The sequence below is a fragment of the Podarcis vaucheri genome (genome assembly GCF_965113315.1).
Source record: "Podarcis vaucheri genome assembly, chromosome: 16".
NCBI classification, from domain to species: Eukaryota; Metazoa; Chordata; class Lepidosauria; order Squamata; family Lacertidae; genus Podarcis; species Podarcis vaucheri.
In genome coordinates, this window is record NC_138754.1 from 15127426 (window position 1) to 15146929 (window position 19504).

General features: G+C 46.9%; 1 protein-coding gene across 2 annotated transcripts; it reads right to left on the bottom strand.

The window, feature by feature from the left end:
• Positions 1-466: 466 nt before the first annotated feature.
• On the bottom strand, positions 467-13866 carry CDC42EP2 (CDC42 effector protein 2). Of its 2 annotated transcripts, XM_082203682.1 has the most exons (3): positions 13765-13866; positions 1734-1936; positions 467-1561 (listed from the first exon to the last, which is right to left on the bottom strand). In XM_082203682.1, the coding sequence occupies exon 3, from the start codon at positions 1547-1549 to the stop codon at positions 827-829; it is 723 nt and encodes a 240-aa protein (XP_082059808.1). In that variant the 5' UTR covers positions 1550-1561; positions 1734-1936; positions 13765-13866; the 3' UTR covers positions 467-826. The 2 variants fall into 2 exon arrangements, with proteins under 2 accessions (XP_082059808.1, XP_082059809.1); XM_082203683.1 differs by having other exon boundaries at positions 467-1939; positions 13765-13822.
• Between the last annotated feature and the right edge of the window lie 5638 nt (positions 13867-19504).

Here is a 19504-nt window from a genome sequence, read left to right on the forward strand (position 1 = left end):
CTTCTCTGCTTAGGACCCTGCCATCAGTCAGAGCAGATGATCCTGATCTAGATAAATAAATAGTGTGATGTGTTATAAGGCAGCTCCCTAAACTGCACCAGCCACAGCCAACCTGTATGACTCAGAGTCTTTTCCCATGAAATTCCAGCACAGGAATGCCTCCCTATTCATTAACATGACCATATTACCAGCTTAAGAACTTAAATGAGATATCCTGACTCGTTTACATTCCAAGGCTAGAAACACGGCTTCCTCCTCCCTCCAGCACGGGACAATCTCTGACGACTGCTCAGAGCGCCGTGCCGCCCTTCCCATCAATGAGCAGCGCAACATCGTCCCCGCCACTCCCGCTACAAAGAATGTACAACAACACACACACCTCTTCACTGTTGAGGTTTCCTTCCCCAACCCATCAATTAACCATCAGCTTTTCAGGATCCACACCCATAACATTTGTTCACGAGGGTAACTTAACAGATGCTTATTAATTTATTGCTTTGCTTCCAATACAAGTTTCAGTAGAAGGGTGTGTTTGTGTAGAGCCTGCCAAGAGCACACAAGACAGGGACCCATCTCAGCTTTTGTCGAAACGGAGTGCTGCATAGTAAGGAGTGAAGCCTGCATTCTGCAAGATGCTCTTTGAAAGCTGGGAGGAATTATATTACTAGTGAAGCTGCACCAAAGGATCTCTCACACAGGTGTGCACGCACATCCATGCCTGCACACGCACCCCCAGTCACCCAATTTAACAGCAAAACACTCTCTTATGTACAAAAAGGCTGCGCTTTCAAAGTCACAGGTCCCCCTCCGCCGGCCGCCTTTCTCATTACGTCAGGATTTCCTGTCTGCCGGAATCCTGCAACGGAGCGCCCACATCTGCCGTTTGGTGCTTCTCCATCACCTGCAGGACGTCATCCAAAATCGACGGCCCCAAGTCCACGTGAAGGGAGAGCAGGGAGCCCGCATGGGACATGAAAGCCTTGTCTTTGTTTTCTTCCCCTGAGAACCCATTCACAGAGGCCGGGCACTTGCCGTTGGCGGTGCCAAGGGGTTCCGAAGTCCTAGCAGACACAGCGCAGGGAGGACTCAGAGCAAGGTCATTCGTCTGGGGAGTGGCTTGGGCTTTGTCGTCGAGGTGCAGGCGCGGCGGTTTGGGCGGGGCTTGAGCAGAAGGCAGGGTCAGCGCCTGCAAGCCACCGATGACCGGCAGGGAGATGGCGTTTTTGAGGAGAGGGGAGGGGATGTCCAAAGGCGGCGGATCGTAACCCGAAATGGTAGCGGTCCTCGAGAACTCGAAGGGCACCATGTACTGGCTGGTGCCACCTGGACTCACGTTGCCCTCTGTCCTGGGCAGGAGGTGGAACTTCCCTTGGAGAAATGAGATGTCACCAAACATGTCGTTCTCCCCACCACTGCCGATATGAATTGTGTGCCGGAAGTCCCCTAGCGGTGGGCTGATCATGTCTGAAGAGAGGATGTCTCGCAGTTTCTCCTTCTTGCCCCTCCTGCTTCCTCTTTTCAGGTAGATGGGCACTTTGGTGGTGGACATCTTTGTCGACTGCTGTAAAGGAGGGGAGGGGGGAAGAAGAAGGGCCGTTCAGTGCTGGCGCTTCAGATTCAAAACAATCATCATCAAGTGGCTGGTTAAAAGGTGAAGAGTCCTTGCAAGAATAGGAGGTTATCAGCCACAATGGGATCGGATTTCAGTCGGGCATGAGCCACTAACAAATTACCTAGAGGTAAGTTGATTCTGCTGGTAGGACGTGACCTTACGAAGGATTCCCCGGCAGCTGTGCACCTGAGAAGTTCTCCAACGCAGAGGCCGAGCCACAGGAGATTCCAACAGAACTTCAAGAAGTCAATACAAGAGGGAAACCCCAGAGGCACCTCAGGCTGGATAAATTCCTTCCTTCATAACCAGAATCTGTGTGCAGTTCTGCTAAGGAAGAAGAAAAGAGTGATTGAAATTAAGTTAAGAATTCTGTTTTAACAATCGTCCAGTTGTAATTTAAGCCCAACCATAGAGGGATGGACTACATCTCAAGGGTAGAGCATCTGCATGCAGAAGGTCCCAGGTTCAATCCCTGATGGGGAATCCTATTCACCCAGAGGACCACATTCCCTTCTGAGAACCCTATTTCTGTGGTGGGCGGGGCCAGAAGCAAAAGTGGGCGGAGCAATGAGCACACATTTTACCTTTGTGCAGCAGGCTAGTTTCTACACCAGGTGTTGAGAAACTTTGGCCCTCCAGGTATTGCTGAGCTACTATTCCCATCAGCCATCGCAAGCATGGCCAATGGCCAAGGATGATGGGAGTTGTAGTTTAGGAGTTTCTGTAGGGCTGAAGGTTCCCCCCACATATTCTACACTCAACCCCTCTCTATCCTCCCTCCAGGCAAGCATTATCAAACTACACTCAGCCCAAGCAAAAACACGGCTGGTGAGGAGCATGGCCGGGGGAGAGTCCCGAGGACCACATAGGGAGGCTTGGAGGGCCACATCCATTCTCTAGGTCTGTGGTTCCTCATCCCTGAACTAAGAGCTCTCTTTGCTCACCTCATAAGGGCCAAATCTGAAACCTGTGTTGTTTGGGATTGGAAGCACTTCTTGCTGCCTTGGGCCCGTCAAGGTCATCTCCCTCTCCTCCCCAGAATGCCTTCAGGAAGGGCTGGTGTGCCCAGACAGCAGACACTTCCTATTCATCTGACCCCCTCCCCAGGCATAGAGTGAGGAAAAGGAGCAGCAATGTCCCCATGAAGAGCCTGGCTGCTGGATCAGACCAAAGGCCAACAACAACAACAACAATAATATACACCATTAGGCACCAGGCCTCTGCCTGATTAACACATTATAGATGTTTGTGGAAGGGGGTCCATCATCCCATTCTTACAGTGGCCAGCCAGCTGCCCATTGGGAGCCCCACTACACAGGACCTGAGGGCCAACAGCGCTCTCCCAGTTTTGAATTCCCAGTAACTAATATTCAGAGCAATACTTTTGCTGCTCATTTTAAAACAGATTTTCTCTTCACTGTGTTTGTTCAGCTTTTCGAGAACCACTTAGAGGTAGAGGTGGCAATTAAGCGGCATACAACGGTACCTCGGGTTAATTCGTTCCGGAGGTCCGTTCTTAACCTGAAACTGTTCTTAACCTGAAGCTAATGGGGCCTCCTGCTGCTGCCGTGCCACCAGAGCACGATTTCTGTTCTCATCCTGAAGCAAAGTTCTTAACCTGAAGCACTATTTCTGGGTTAGCGGAGTCTGTAACCTGAAGCGTATGTAACCTGAAGCGTATGTAACCTGAGGTACCACTGTACCTGTTTTTGAAATAAATAACAACTAAAACGGCTGATCCCAGCGCCATTTGGCAGGGGCTCCGCTCCCCAAGGCATTAAAAAGCAAGGACACCCCAGTCCATGTGGCCTGGCCGGGCTTGAACAAGCGAGAGCGTTCTGCGGCCGACTCGAAACAGGTGGCTGCTCTGTCAGGGGTGGGCTGATGGATAAAGCGGCCTTTTGTCTGAGCGCCTGGCAGGGCGCTGGTGCACACCAAAGCCTCAAGAGCATTGGCTCGGCGCACTGCTGACAGAGCAGGTTATCACGAGCAACTGTTTAACGGACGAGCCAGGAAGGGAAGGATTTAAAAGGGGAAACGGGCCTCATTTGCAACAACCGCAGAAAAGCAATCCAGGCGGCTTTCTCTTTCTCTCTTTCTCTCTCTCTCTCTCTGCAAGCGGAGGGTACACAACAGAGAACAATACACCAGCGGCTGAAAGAAGCTGGGCCCACAGCTCCGATGCGCTGCTTTGGACAATCGCCACTTGTTCTCTTGCCCCGCCAAATGCCACACACAAACAGCCATGCCTCTGGGCTCGAAAGCACCACTGCCGAGGTCACCAACTCAGAAAAAGCAGCACAGCTTGAAGCAACAGCAGTGGCAGATTTGAGGTTTTCCTCCAGACTTCCTCCAAAGAGGTTATACGGGTCAGAGTTCATTGGTTTCTCCAGGTAGACCTGACTCAAATCCAGGAGAGCTGCTGGCAGCTGGCGTGGACCAGGCTTCTCCAACCAGATGCCCACCGGGTGCTTTGGACTACAAGGCCTATCAGCCCCAATCACCAACTGTCAAGAATGATGGGAGATATAGACCAACAGCATCTGAGGGGCAGCACGTTAGGAAAGGCAAGTGAAGGGCTTGGTATCAGGCGATTTTCTACATACCTAGGGCTTCATCAAAGGGACACGGGTGGCGCTGTGGGTTAAACCACAGAGCCTAGGACTTGCCGATCAGAAGGTCGGCGGTTCGAATCCCTGCAACAGGGTGAGCTCCCGTTGCTCAGTCCCTGCTCCTGCCAACCTAGCAGTTCGAAAGCACGTCAAAGTGCAAGTAGATAAATAGGTACTGCTCCGGCGGGAAGGTAAACGGCGTTTCCGTGTGCTGCTCTGGTTCACCAGAAGCGGCTTAGTCATGCTGGCCACATGACCCGGAAGCTGTACGCCGGCTCCCTCGGCCAATAAAGCGAGATGAGCGCTGCAACCCCAGAGTCGGCCACGACTGGACCTAATGGTCAGGGGTGCCTTTACCTTTACCTTAGGGCTTCATCTGCATCATAGATTTAAAGCTACCACTTGAAACAGCCATGGCTTCTGCCAAAGAATCTTGGGAACTGTAGTTTGTTGAAGATGCCGAGAGTTGGTAGGAGACTCCCCTCACAGAGCTACAATTCTCAGAGTTCCCTGTGAAGAGGGATTGATTGTTAAACCACTCTGGCAATTGTAGCTCTCTGAGGGGCATAGGGGGCCTCCTAACAACTCGCAGCTCCCTTGAGAACTCCCAGGATTCTTTGAGGGGAATGTCATGACTGGTTTTTTTTTGGGGGGGGGCTTTTTTGGGGGGAAAGCCATGATTCATCTTTAAATGTATAGCGCAGATGGGGCCTAGGTCAGGCAGGGGATGTGAACATCCACCTTTAAAAAGGAAAAATATCCAGGGACTAACAAGGCTTCCCATTTATCCCTCCCCCGCCCGATTAAAATTTTGCAAACCCACAAAAAGAGTGTATGGGGAATTTGCAAGAGATTTCTAAAGGGTCCCCTGCCTGAGCAACCGACCCCACGTTCTTCCAAGATTCCACTAGGTGGCTGTGTAAGTCCAGGTAAGTCACATTTCTCAAAGGAGAAACTCTGGCTTCTCTCAAGACCAACCACAAACCACCAACCAATTCTTTAAACCAGAGAAAAGGGCTTCCAACTTCCTTGATTTTTGCCCATGTCGTCTAGGGCAGATGGGAACTCTCTGTCGGTAGACCATGAGACAAGGAACAAATTCCAGTTCACGTTTGTCCCTTTAGAAAACGGACCATTTCAGGTTTACAGTTCAATTCAAGTTCGTCCCAATCATCCTCGGCAATTTTCTCCCTAGCATTCTTAATGCTACAAGTTGCTGAGCTAAAGTGTAAAACGGACTGAAGACTAAGGAAACGTCCGTGTAGCGCAAGGGTCTGCAACCCGCGGCTCCGGAGCCGCATGTGGCTCTTTTACACCTTTGCCACAGCTCCGGGGCGGATACTAGCGAGGGGAGGAGGCGCACTGTGCGCCCGACACTCCCCACTGTGGCAGGCGCTGTACTGGCTGTGACGTCGCATAGGGGCGGTCACGCACCGTCCCGACGTCACCTTCCTGCCCGCCCACCCGCTACATTGTAAGGGGCATGTACACTGGTCACTGTTTTGAAGGGGAGTGAAGAACACACACACAAAAAAAGGTAACTTGTTAATTTAACATTTAAAGAACGTTAAAGAAATAATAAAAAAGTGACAAAAAAGTTATTTTTATAATGACGAGTTTTGCGGCTCCCAGTTTGTTTTCTTCGGAAACGGGTCCAAGTGGCTCTTTTTGTCTTAAAGGTTGCAGACCCCTGGTGTAGCGGAAATGTGAATCGTTGCACTTATTTTATTGATTTATTTAATGCCAACAGTTATGACCTTTCAGCTTAAAGGCTCAAAGAGACTAAAACCTGAAAAAACACAATAAGAGAATGAACTTGAACTAGAAATTGTCCCAAGTTCTGCTGCAAAAAAAAAGAACTTAATTAATGTTTGGTTCACCTGGCAATTGTGGGAACTTTCAGGTGTAGTTTTTTTGAACAAATTTTTGAACAAATTCGGCAAACTTCGTTAGGCCAAACTAGTTCATCCCAAGCACCGAGTACACCTATATCCCACCCTCGTCTCCAAAGACATCAGGCCAGCGTACTGGCTAACTTATCTGCCTCTTATCTTTGCAACAACCATAGGTGAGGCTGAAAGAGACAGGGCGATTTGAACCTGGATCTTCCAAATCCTATTCAGACACACTCTAACCCCACAGGCCACACTGGTTTGCAATCAGCTTTGCTGGCACTGCTTCCTAAGATTCTCTGTGCAAACTGAATCCCTATGAAGTTGCAGTTCTCTGACCAAAGACTAACTTCTGATTAGACATGCACAAGATTGGGACATTGAACCGTTATTAAGACGGTGGTGCAGTCGTGGCTTCCCATTCCAAGCTACTTGGGCACTGCACTCACCGCGGGTGTTGCTTCCAGGTGGCGTTCAATCGTATACCACCAAATTCAGGTTGCACAAGTCGATTTGGAGCTCTTGTACAACAAGCACACTGTCCATCCCCACGCCACAGAAATCCAAGACTTTACAGAGAAAATGCATCAGAAAGTGTGGGATTAACTCTTGCTTGATGAAACGTCATCTAAACTCCACAAAAATCTGAACGAATGCTCAGGAAACAGGTCGCACGCCATCTAACCTCCCTGCAAACAGATCGGGATGAACGTTCCACACTTTCACCAAAAAGGACATGTACTTTCATCCCTTGTAACCTTTAGCCTCCCCCATCCTTCCCTCCTCTGGTTCTCTCCCCATCAATGAATTTTAGATTGTGATATCAGCCAATCTAAAATTGTCCATGGGGTATCAGCTCCGGCCAAGGCACATCAGATAACAGCAACAATTAGGGGAAAGAAAGACGTAACATCTTGCAAGGACAAGAAGAAATACCAAGGACAGTATAATTGCCACCCACAAGAAGAACAAGGATACAGTTTGAGTTCCTCACTTAAAGTTTTATAAATCATTTAATGTGTCAACATGAATAGAAGTTATTAATATTGCAGCGGTTGAATAAGTGATTATTATTATGACCGGAATGTAATTAAAACTGATGAGATTTCGGAACGCAGAAATAAAGAAAACCATCAAATCTAGCAGAAGAAGAAGAAGAAGAGTTTGGATTTGATATCCCGCCTTTCACTCCCCTTCAGGAGTCTCAAAGCGGCTAACATTCTCCTTTCCCTTCCTCCCCCACAACAAACACTCTGTGAGGTGAGTGGGGCTGAGAGACTTCACAGAAGCACATGGAGCTCCCACTCTAACTAAATTATATAATTCGCTAATTGAATGATTGGTATTAATAATTGTATTATAAATTGGTATTGTTATAATGAGGCTATTATTGGACTGTAATTGAAAACTAATAAAAATTTATTACAAAAAATAATATTGGAACAGGGTGCCAAATTGAATAAAATATGGGGGGGGGGAGGTAAACTGCACGCTACATAATCGATCGCATGACACAGTGCACAGACACCATTTTAATGGCAACTCATCAGCTTATGGGGAGGGAAAAGGGACCTCAACCCCTAGGAGTCGGCTCCTATGGATTGGAAGCAGCTCAGGGCAGGGACCCCGCCTTTGCTGCTTATGTTACTGTGAGCTGTGCACCAATTAATGGTGCTGAATAAATGCAGCACAAAGGAAGCGAGAGCAGGTGGCAACAGCAGCAGCAACAAAGGCCTGCAAGCGATCATGAAAGCACTTTTCGAGCAGTTTGAAGATGCACCTCGAGGTGTCAGAGCAGCTGCACAGAGGGAGAACAAGAATGAGCTGGGCAGACACCTGCTATGGGGTTGTTTTAGCCTGGAGAAATGGCGGCCTGACATTCTTCAAAGGCTCCCATATAAAAAGGAGGCAAAGACGTCTTCCCCAGGGTGCAGCAAGACTAGATTTAAAATGGGCTGAAGTTAGAAAGGAGATTTTGGTTGAACTTTGGGGGCAGGGCTCTCCTTTTTACTGTGCATTAGCGATTGTTTGCGCTCATGCTGGAAGTTACCCGCGATTCCACTTTCAGGACAATTTGCACCCACCAAAGCTGCAGAGCAGCTTTCCAATCGGGAAATGTCCCATAACTTCCTGGTGAAATTCTGTAACTTTTCGTATCGCAAATGTACCAGAGGGGAGGAGGCCCCATTGTCCCGCTTTGGGGCTGGTCCACACTTCCGCTCGGTCTGTGACTAGAAAGCACAAGTCCAAGCTGTTTCATGCTTGACCCACCCTTTCTAGTCATAGGTCTGAGTGGTTTTCCCCTTGCCCCACTCCTTAGGAAAAACCTACTAAACCAGAGCAAACTCAAATTGCTGTTTGCTCTGATTGAGCGCTAAAGAGCAATTTCCCCCAGGATGAAAGCAGCAGGACCAGAGGCAGTGTGGATGAGCCCCTTGTTGCACTATAGCTCAAAGTGTGCCCTTGCAGACAACAGTGGAATGATGTGGCCTATATAAATCCACTATCATTGCATCAATGAAATGTTGCACAATGCACTTCTAAAGGGCGGTCAGAATACTCTTTATTACTGATCCTTTATTACTATGTTATGTTATTGGATTAGCATTTTAGATATTTTTTATTATGCTGTATTTTTAAAAAATTCTGGTTTTAGTTTTTTCATTTGTTGTATCAAGATGTCATCAGATGTCAAGGAGATAAAGAACTACACAGCTTTTAGAAGTCATCTAAAGGCAGCCCTGTATCGGGAAGTTTTTAATGTTTGACACTTTGCTATGTTTTTATATGTGCTGTAAACTGCCTAGAGTGGCTGGGGAAACCCAGCCAGATGGGCAGGGTATAAATAATAAAATTATTATTAGGCTTTTTTGAAGGTAAAAAGCCACTGACAAATACTACTACTACTACTACTAATATGGTAGCTTCCTAGTCCTACCACTAACTGCCTAGAAATCTGCCAGGAAATCCATATCTACTTTCTGCGTGCTGTCAGTGGAAGTCTTCCAGCAGAAGCTTAACCATGCTCTCATGGGGTGACCTTCACCTGGATTTCCTGCCCCAAGCAGCGGAATGGGCTGTATGAGGCCTTCTTCAACTTTAGGGTCCTGTGAATCAGTGTTAGAAACTCAGATACATGGCTCCTTAAACCAGGGTTTAAGGCTACATTCACCAAAACGGAATGTCTAGTTGCCATTTTGGAACCAGACAGCTTGAAAGTCTTATTTTTTAATACAACTTTTTAATTTCTGAAATTCGCTCTGAATGTGCAGATAAAATATCGCAGAATTTTACAGGTTGTGTTGTTAGTGTGTGAAAACAGGCAAGAACAAGGATCCCCAGGCATGATGGTGAAGACATCAGGCGCCATCCTGGAACCCAGGTATATTCACTTGGACACTGCTGTCTGTAAAAAGGAAAATTGGGAGGCTGTGAAACTGCAGCAAAATGTGCTCAACTCCTTCCCTGCAGACTGTTTCTTTCTAATCCAAGCTGCCTTTCCACTTGCTATCACTCATGACAGCTAAATAAACCCCCACATGGTCAGAGGCTTTATACTGCTGACCAACAGAGGACGAGGGACACATGAATGGCAGAAGGCTGCTGTCTCCATGATCTGCTTAGATGGACTTCCTGGAGGCATTTGGCCAACCAGGGGTTAGAAACAGGATACTGGACATCTAAGAGAATTGGGTGACCTATTCCAACAAGAACTATCAAAGAGAACCTCCATCTCCAAGTATCCAGGTGTTAGGGAGGTGAACAACAGGGGGTGACTAAAGCAGTCTGAACACTTGCAAGCACAACACAAATGTTAAAAACCACCATCAAATCACAGCTCACCCCCATTTACACAGGTGTGTCCTCCTGCAATTTGTTTTTCTTCCCCCCATGAAAAAAACCAACCCTGAAGTTCCATGAGGACCAGCACCTTAAACCAACCTGATCTGTGATTTTTACTGTGCAGTAAAAACTGATAGTGGGCTTGTTTTTTTTAGGAAATCCCATGTAAAAATTCTAGAGACTCCGTTTTCATTTTACCACACCTGATGTTTATCCAGGTCCCAAGGGAAAGTGACGGTGGTGGGGGGTGTTTGTCTGTCAGCAGGTAAGGAGATGGGGAGAGCAGGGCGCACTCCCTCCAAATGTGCCCACAGGTCCAAACATGCCAACCACCCATGTTTCCTGCTTTTACCACTGTCCCCATTCGAAGCACAGGAGGACTCCCATGAGTACATAAAGACATATGCACAGGGAGAGAAGCATGGGAACCTATGGGAATTTTCCCCTGACAAGGATGCAGGCAGAGTAACACACTGAATGAAGAGAGCAGGCTAACACCTCACAAAACCAACGAGAATTGTTCCTGTACATTTGCCTAGCGATTGAAAATGCTTACGAAGAGAAGGCATATATCCAGCTTCCTCTGCCCCCTCCCCTGGCACTATGTCATTTATGTGCCGTGCCCAGTTAGCCCACCCACCGACCCCTCTGTATCCATTTCAGACTTCCCACAGCCCAAGTAGCATCCAAAGATAGCTCCAGAAAAGGGGAGCGGGTTTCTAAAGTTACAAAGCAGCTCCCCACCCTCCGCCAAGGTATTGTCCAATCTAAGACCCTGATGCAAGTTTCACGTGTGCTCACCTGTTCTGTGAAATCAATGCCATTCAATTCGGATAGGTCTTTAATAGCTGGGCAGCAATGGAAAGGGCTATATATTGGGGGCAACTTGGGGAGGGGGTGAAAGAAGGGTGGACACTTGCAGAGGGCTTTATATAGCCCAGAAGATGAATCTCTGGGGGGTCTGGTGGTGAGGAGAGAGAGAGAGAGAGAGAGAGAAAGCACTACAATGACGCCAGCTTCTAAACCCGAGAGTTTATAGTTACTCTGCCAGGCCTGGAAGCTCAGAGACGCCCTCCTGACCACCACACCCCTGTTGTAAAAGGTCCAAGATTTATTTCACACACACACACACACAAATGTAGCTGCCAGGTTCCATTCCTTAAATACAGAGAGGTGTGGAAAGCCGGGCCAAGACAGATGGGAACAGACATGTCTGCTTGCCATCTGGCCAGTTTTTAATTTATATTTAAGAGAGAGAGATTGGTTGTTGTTTTTCACTTTTCTTTTTTTTTAAAAAAAGAGATCTGTCTTCTGCCCCTGTATTATTCCAGAATTATCACAGTTAAAACAAAACAAAACAGAAACAGCTGACATTACATGATCAAGTGTTCCTTTCTAAAATGCAAAGTGCCAGGGTTTCCAACGTACCCAGCAAAGCCCAGCCCGGGCTGCTCTTATGATTCTACTTACTTCATTTGCTTCCAAGGCCATCCCAGATAAATAATTACCTGACATTCAGAAGACATCTTAAGGCAGCCCTGTTCAGGGAAGTTTTTAATATGTAACGCTGTACTGTTTTTAACACTGATTGGGAGCCGCCCAGAGTGGCTGGGGAAACTCAGCCAGATGGGCGGGGTATAAATAATAAATTATTATTATTATTAATTATTATTATTATTATTATTATTATCCCAGAATAAATATCCCCTGGGCTACTTGCAAACAAGGCAATGGGCTGCATTCAATGCTATTCCTACTCAGAGGAGACCCACTGAAGTTAATGAGGATGAGTAACTTGGGCCCATTCGATTCTCTGGGAAGAACTTAGCTGAACATAACCCAATATTAAAAACAGTACGCTATCGTAAAAAACAATAAAAGAAAGCAAGGCAGTCAAGGATAGGAAGAAATGAGGAGGGGAAATTGTTCACATGAGCTGGAAGAGCATCTACAGGTGAACGAAATGAATAAAATGGGATCAGCACACTAGGGATACAAGGAACAGCTAAAGCAGCTTTTGCCAGCCTGATGCCACCCAGATGGTTTGGACCAGTAAAAAACACCTGGAGGGCACACAGTTGACAAAGATTGGGCTAAAGCATTTTTGACAGAGGTGGAGAAACTTTTTTTTTCTAATGAGGGCAACGTTCTGGGCAAGGAGAAAACTTGCCAGGAGCACATGAGGGTGGAGTTGGCACCAACAAAAATGGGAAGAATAGCCCTTTCTCTCTTTTTCCACCATCTCCTTTCCTCTCACCCTTTTACCACCCCATCCATCCAATTTTTCCCCACTGCCACCTGCATGAAATTAGACTGATGGCCAAATGTGGCCCTCAGGCTGCCTCCACCCTCAATTTAGTGCTGTGTAGCTTAGAAAGAGACAACAGGAGAGGGGAGAGGGAGAGATATATCTTGGGTCACCTAATAAAGTTTGACAGGCAGCACATTGAGAATGAGACACTTCTTTGCACAGCATGTTTAGCTTAGTAGAAACTCCGGCCACAAGATGTTGCAATGGCAGGGACCACTGCCCAAAATGGCTGGGGTGTGGGGAAGACGCAATAAATTCCGGGTTGGGGGGGTTATCAGAGGCTATGAGTCAGGAATGTTAAATAGAACCTCCCTGTCTGCTAAAAAAGAAATAGCAAAAAATAAATACAGAGGGAAGGGGCTGTTGCATTTGCACCCTGTTATCAGGATTATCAGGGAGATCTGAGCAGCATCTGTCAGGAACAAGACTGGGGTCGTCCTCACGTAAAAATAAGGCCCACAGGACTCAACGGGTCTTCCTTCCGGATAGATATGTACAGGATTGTATCACTGGTGGACCTTTTTGCAAGTTTTCTGCGACCCTCCTTAGATCCAGTTGCTGCTGCTGCTGCTGCTGCTGCTGCTATAGACACAGGAGCAGAGGCTGGTAAAGGTTGTTGGCAAAAAGTTGCCGGATGCAAAGTGAAGTTCTCTGCTTCGCACCCCCCCCCCGGTTGCTCAGGGAGGGGCTAGGAAGTAAGTAAACCCCACCAGCCGCTCTCCGCACTCCTTCCAGTAAACTCTCATTCTTATGGCACACGCTGAATGTTGGATCCCCGGCGGGGAAGCTGGGAGATCCCGGAGCCAAGCTCTGTATCCTCCTTAGACACCCCGCGCCCGCCCCGCCGCGTGGCTCCCTAACCATTGCGCGCAGCGCCCGCCGCAAAACACACACACACACATCCCGTTCTAATTAATCTAGAATGATCTCAAACCCGCCAACTCTTGACATCTCCAAGGGGTAAGAAGCAAGGAAGTGAAGGCACCTCAGGAGCAGCTAACCCAAAACAGCACCCCCACCCCCCAAAAACTTCCCACCCCGCCCAGTATATATCTTTTAAAAAACGATGTTCATTCTGTAGAATGTGGAACGATCAACGCGGAAGAAGGGTCGGGGGTGAACAGAGTCGGGTAGAAGGAAAAGAGAGATCCCCCGGTTAGATTTTTACCAGGTAGGAACTGCAACCCTTGGGCCTCTGAACATGTGCAGAGTGCCTTCCCCAAACACTGCAAATCCTCCTCTCCCTACACCACCAGCAGCATAAGTTGGGCAATCCCTGAACCCCGGCATCTCTTCAGGGCGTTGTCAATGGGATGGATCCCCACCCAAGATCCCACAATGATCTGGATCCCCACATAAATACAGAGCCCCCCTAAAGATCTTGCGGGTCAGGGACGCAGCTTTTAACCAGGTCTCCCTTCCACCCCGGAACACTCCGTATTTTTGAAGGCAGTTTCCTCGTTCTCCGCTCCCAATGCGAAGCCGTTTACTCACCCCGGGCTCGCAGCTGGGCGGCGCCGGCTGCTCCTTTTCCTGCGGCAACTGACGAGCAAAGAAGGAGCGAGCTCCACTAGCCTGCAATTGCCACCCACCACAAAGCCCCGCCTCCCCGAGGCCACCAGCCAATCCAAGGCGGCTGCTCTGAGCCGCAAGTCCCGCCCTTCTCTCAGACTCCTCCCCTCATCGCTTTTCTGCTTTTTTTCTTTTCTAAATTGCATATTGCAACAGTCTTTTAAGGAAGCGAAACCCCTGGGCTTGTTGTGACCCAAGAGCCCCTGAGCGTGTGCAGAGGAACTTTGATTTTCGCTGCAGCCGAAGAAAGGCTACTTACAATCCCAGACTTTCCTCCAGGGGAAAGGACGATAGTTCAGCGCTGACGGCAGGGGCTTTTTGGGTTGCAGAAAAACCCAAATTCAAGCTCAGGAATCTCAAAATAGAAAATTATCAAGCAGCCTGTGATGGGAAAGACCCGTCTCTGTGATCCTGGATAGCTGCAGCCAGAAAGAGTGGAAAATCCTGAGCTATATAGCTTCCTGTGTGTCCTGTAGAAATACCAGCAGCTTGGAAATTCAAGAGGAGGTATTTATTTTCCTGCTTTCCTGGGGTTTTAAGTTGCCTTCTTCAGCTGTAGTCAAAGTTCCTCTGCACATGCTCAGGGGCTGTGATATGTTAAGCAGTAACAACCAAAACCAGATCCTTGAAAAAGCGTGGCACACCTCCAAGTAATCACATCCTGGGTTGTTGGTTTGAGCCCCACGTTGGACAAAAGATTCCTGCCTTGTATGGGGTTGAACCCTCGCGGTCCCTTCCAACTCTACAATTCTATGAACTCCCACAAACATGAAATTTGGAGTCCGATCAGAATGCACTATTCTGGGTAGATGACATCCCTGATACTGCTCTTTCTAATTGTTCCCTTAACACAAGTGCCCTGCACCAGACACCTATTGCCTGTCCAAGAAAGAAAGGGAGCTCTGAAAACCCAAAAGCAGATACAGTGGTACCTCAGGTTACATACGCTTCAGGTTACAGACTCCGCTAACCCAGAAATAGTACCTCAGGTTAAGAACTTTGCTTCAGGATGAGAACAGAAATTGTGCTCTGGTGGCGTGGCGGCAGCAGGAGGCTCCATTAGCTAAAGTGGTGCTTCAGGTTAAGAACAGTTTCAGCTTAAGAACGGACCTCCGGAACGAATTAAGTACTTAACCTGAGGTACCACTGTACAATGAGGCAGCCTCACCCATGTTAAGTCAGGTTCAGACCAGGGGCCCTTCCACACTTCCGCTTCTCCTATGATTTCACGTGATGTCAAGTTACAGATCTGTTCGAGAGGGTTTGGGGTTTTTTTTATTTGTTTTGTCCCACTGCTTTTGCCAGGAAAACCCGTTGTTTACTGCTGAATTGGAACAAATGTCAATCTGCAGAAAACCCGATGGATATTTGTTCCAATTCGGCAGTAAACAGCGGGTTTTCCTGGGGAAAGCGGTGGGACAAAAAAAAAAACCCTCTCGGACCCATGACTTGAAATCACGCTGGGGTAGCTCAGTTGGTAGAGCATGAGAGTCTTAATCTCAGAGTTGTCGGTTTGAGCCCCACGTTGGGCGAAAGATTCCGGCGTTGCAGAGGGTTGGACTAGATGACCCTCAGGGTCCCATCCAACTCTGCAATTCTATGATTCTATGACAAATGGAAGCGTAGATGGGCCCTGAGTCATGCAACCTGTGCTTTAGCCGCTGACCTTGTTTCATCACACGGCGGGTTACTGGAACACCAAGGTGATCTGCATCAATGGCTCATAGCTCACCATTCATTCGACAGCGACACAAGTGCCTCGGCAGGAGTGCCAGCTATGTCTGCCGGAAAATCCCCCAGCGCATTCAGGAATCCATCAGGTTCCATCAGTCAATGGGTCCCCTGTTCTTGCAGAATTGGAGTAGCTACATTCAGCACAACAGGGAACGGCAACAGACTCACAGGAGCCTCCTGATCAGCAGAGTATTACCATTCCACTCAAGGGTTAAGGATATGCCCAGCTAGGTTTGTTGGACCGTTGATGTACTGAGAGAGCCCCATAGTTGACATGGAGGCCAGGAAGTCCCACGCTAGCCTGTTTGAGGCAGCCTTGGAGCACCCATTAACTACGAACCCCTAAATCTGGGATCTGCTCTAAACCTGTGCCAGAGTTTTGCAAGCGTTTTGCAGCAAAAAAACCCCCACATTTTGCAGTGAAAACCCCACAGCTTGGTCACCATAAAGGCACCCAGCCCACCTGCCCAGCTATATCCTCCTTCCATTGTCAGAGGCACAGGTAAAGAAAAACCTTGAACTTTTGCAGAAGGGGAAAATTAAACTGTAGTTCCTGGATTCAGTACTGTACTGTGTTATTATCAGTTTAAGCCCCGATGCTATAGAACTGTGTTGGATTCAGAAGTGGGAATCTCACATTCAGATCCTCATAGTTATGCAACTCAGTGGGTGGCCTTTGGGGGAAAGTCCGTTTCTGGGCTAGACCACCCTCACAGGGCTGTTGTGAAGATAAAATGCAATTAAGGGATATGTTTTTAAAGCCCTCAGGATATTGGGTGTGGAAACATTGTCTCCGTAAATAATATTTGGGTGTGTCTGAAGTTGCAGCTTTGTGGATCTAGAGTTGGTAATTTATAATCTTTCAAGTTAAGAATGGACAGGGTGGAAAATTACTGCATAGTGGAATCTAAGAGTATGAGCCTGCAATTCTACACACACTTACATGGGAGTAAATCCCATTGAACGCCACGGGACTCACGTCTAAGTAAACATGCATAGCACACAACAGTGGTGCTTTTTCAACCTCTATTTATTCATATGTAGTTAAAAGCATTTATAAACCATTTAATATTTTTTAGAATCCAAACATCTCCACGTTCATTTTTGAATTTGTTTTTATTAACAACTTCTAATAATATATATATGTACATACACATATAAAGAAGGGATATAATAATAATACAATCTATTGCTTAAATTCACAATCAGTGCTTATGAACAAAAAATAAATAAACATTGAGTAATTACTAATAATTAATTTGCAAACTTATTATAATACTATCGCTACAAAATTCCAAATAGACTATTTGGTTCAACATCTTGTATTTTGTTCCACTAGTACATAATAAAGATATTCCATTTTTAAATGTTTTTATCATCTTGTCTTCCTTTTCTCTGATTAAATTTGTCAGCTTTATCATTTATCCCATGCCCCAGCTGTTGGGGGACTGGATCCCCCCCCAGTTATAACTAATTACCACATTAATAAACGTGAAACCAGATGTCTGTCTTACAATAAAAACAAATCCTTAACAACAAAAAGGAAAGCTAATGGGTTAATTACACAGGAGGATGCTTGAAACTAAATATGGAATAGGCATTCCCATAAAACTGTATCTGCCAATGTCAGGGAGCTAACTTTAAAACCATTGCACAAGTGATACAACACCACCCTGAGGAAACTGTTCTTGATGTGTCTTAGAACATTTTCTTCCTTATTGGAGGGGGTGCCAACTTATTGGTACATATGTGGTGGGAATGCTCTTGTGTACCAACATTTGGGGTGAGAGTGGTCCAGGAAATATGCTCCATCACTCTTCAGAGGGAGCACTGGAAGGATTTTCATGGGGTGGCGTGAGATCCATAGCTTCAGAGAATTTGGCAAGCTGCTCTTTTGGGGGGCAGGGATAATGCCAAAGTTGAGGGTGGCCTGTAGGCAGAAATGGACGCTTTTGAATCAGTTTGGTTTCTCTTTATTAACTTTGGTAATGTAGTGGAACATAGTTGCTTGCTGTCAAAAGTGCATGCTACCCTATTTTTCCTCTCCTACCCTAAAAATTTAAGAGCCCCGCTGGATGAGGCCAAAGGCCCATCTAGTCCATCATCCTGTTCTCACCAAATGCCAGCCAGATGCCCCTGGGAAGCCTGCAAGCTGGAGATGGGGGAACAGCACTCTGCCCACCTGCGATTCCCAACAACTGGCATTCAGAAGCCTCGGAAAGTAGAGGTAGAGCATTGCTGTCATGGACCTCTTGAGACTTCTAGACTAAACCTCTGAACCTCCAAGCCATCGGAAACCTACCTCATCTCAGGTCAGATCGCTGGTTCATCTGCTGTAATTTTGCCTGCTCCAGGGGTAGCCAACATGGTCTCTTCCAGATATTGTAGGCTACAGCTCTCATCAGCTCCAGCCAGCATGGCTAATGGCCAGGGATGAGATCTCTATGCACGCAAAAGGGAGAAAAACAGAAATGGTCCAATTGTGTGTGTGTGTGTTAGCTGTACATAGTCTTAAATCGACTGTGCTCCAACTTTTCACCTCCAGAGAACTTACTTGCATTGTCTGTATGCTTTTGTACACAGATATAGTAAAGCGGTAATGTCTGGTTTTGTTTTGTGTTAACCAGGGGAGCAGTTTATTTTTCTTTTTTGTTTTCATTCTGCTTGAGTTTAGTCATACAATTTATTAAAAAATCCAATTAAAAGTATAAAATCGGCAGGATATATACCCTTGTAACCCTCCTCCATTTCTCAAACGGCTGTCATTCAGATGGTTCTTATTTTTAGGCAGAACCAAAATACATGTTCAGCATCCCAGTGCCAATCCCTGAGCCCCTCATTCATTTCAATGGGGCAACTGCTCAGTGGATTGGGCCCCTAATCTTTGCATATTTCCCACACTGTTTACCCAGATGGCGGGAGGAGGGAAGGTGGAATTAAAATTGCTTTTTGCCTGCTTAATCAGCCGCCTGAAACCGATTAAGAGGCTGTTAATGCACATATTCACAGGGAGTAAAGGAGAAAGTGAGAGAGTTGTAATTAAAATGCCTCACGTTTTAAACCTGTGGTTAATGCATTGACCTGCTGCTGGTTCACTGCCATCTCTTCTTCTTGGTGTGTCAGTACAATAGAGGGAGTCAATGTGAATGTTGACAAACAGGCCCGGCCATGAGCAATAGGTGGATTTCCACTAGCTTGTCTGCTCTCTGTGGTTTCTCCTTTTCAGCAGGGAGGGTCAATGTTTAATTGCATTTCAAAATTTCCCTTCCTCATTACAATTTCCTAAACTACCTAAAATGACCCTGTTGGGTCAGGCTCATGCTCCGTCTAGCTCAGCAACTACACACACTGGATGAGACGTAGCAGGGCAGGATGGCAATATCCTATTGACTGACTGTGTGAACTCAGTCCTCTAAGCATGGGTCCTTCTGCAGAATTGGGACAGACAAAAGAAAGTTATTCTTCACACAACTGTGGAATTTGCTCCCGTAGTTAAAGAGAGGCTCTGTCTAACAGGGAGGTGTGGTTTGCTAATATTGTTTGTGTTTTTCCTTCTATTTATGATGGAACTTGGGAATCTGCTCCCACCAGAGGCAGTGACAACCATCAATTGAGTGGCTTTAAAGATGATTAGACAAATTCATGGTAGTTATTAGGCAATCAGTGGCTATTAGCCACAATGGTTGTTTTCCCTCCACTGTCAGAGTGGGGATCGTAAGTGGAAAGAGTGCCGCTGCATTATGCGCCGCTTGTGGGCTTCCTATATGGGGCATCTAATTGGCCACTATGAGAACACTATGAGAACTGGAGCAGATGGGCCTTTGGCATGATCCAGCAACACCCTTTTTATGTAGCCAAAATGGAAGTTCCCATTCATAAGAGGAAGGTAACAGCAGGCTAGGGGAAATCCCACAGTTGTAGTACATTT

Bases quoted from the DNA above. Each gene is read 5' to 3' on its own strand.
- CDC42EP2 (XM_082203682.1), bottom strand. From the start codon at position 1,549: ATGTCCACCACCAAAGTGCCCATCTACCTGAAAAGAGGAAGCAGGAGG.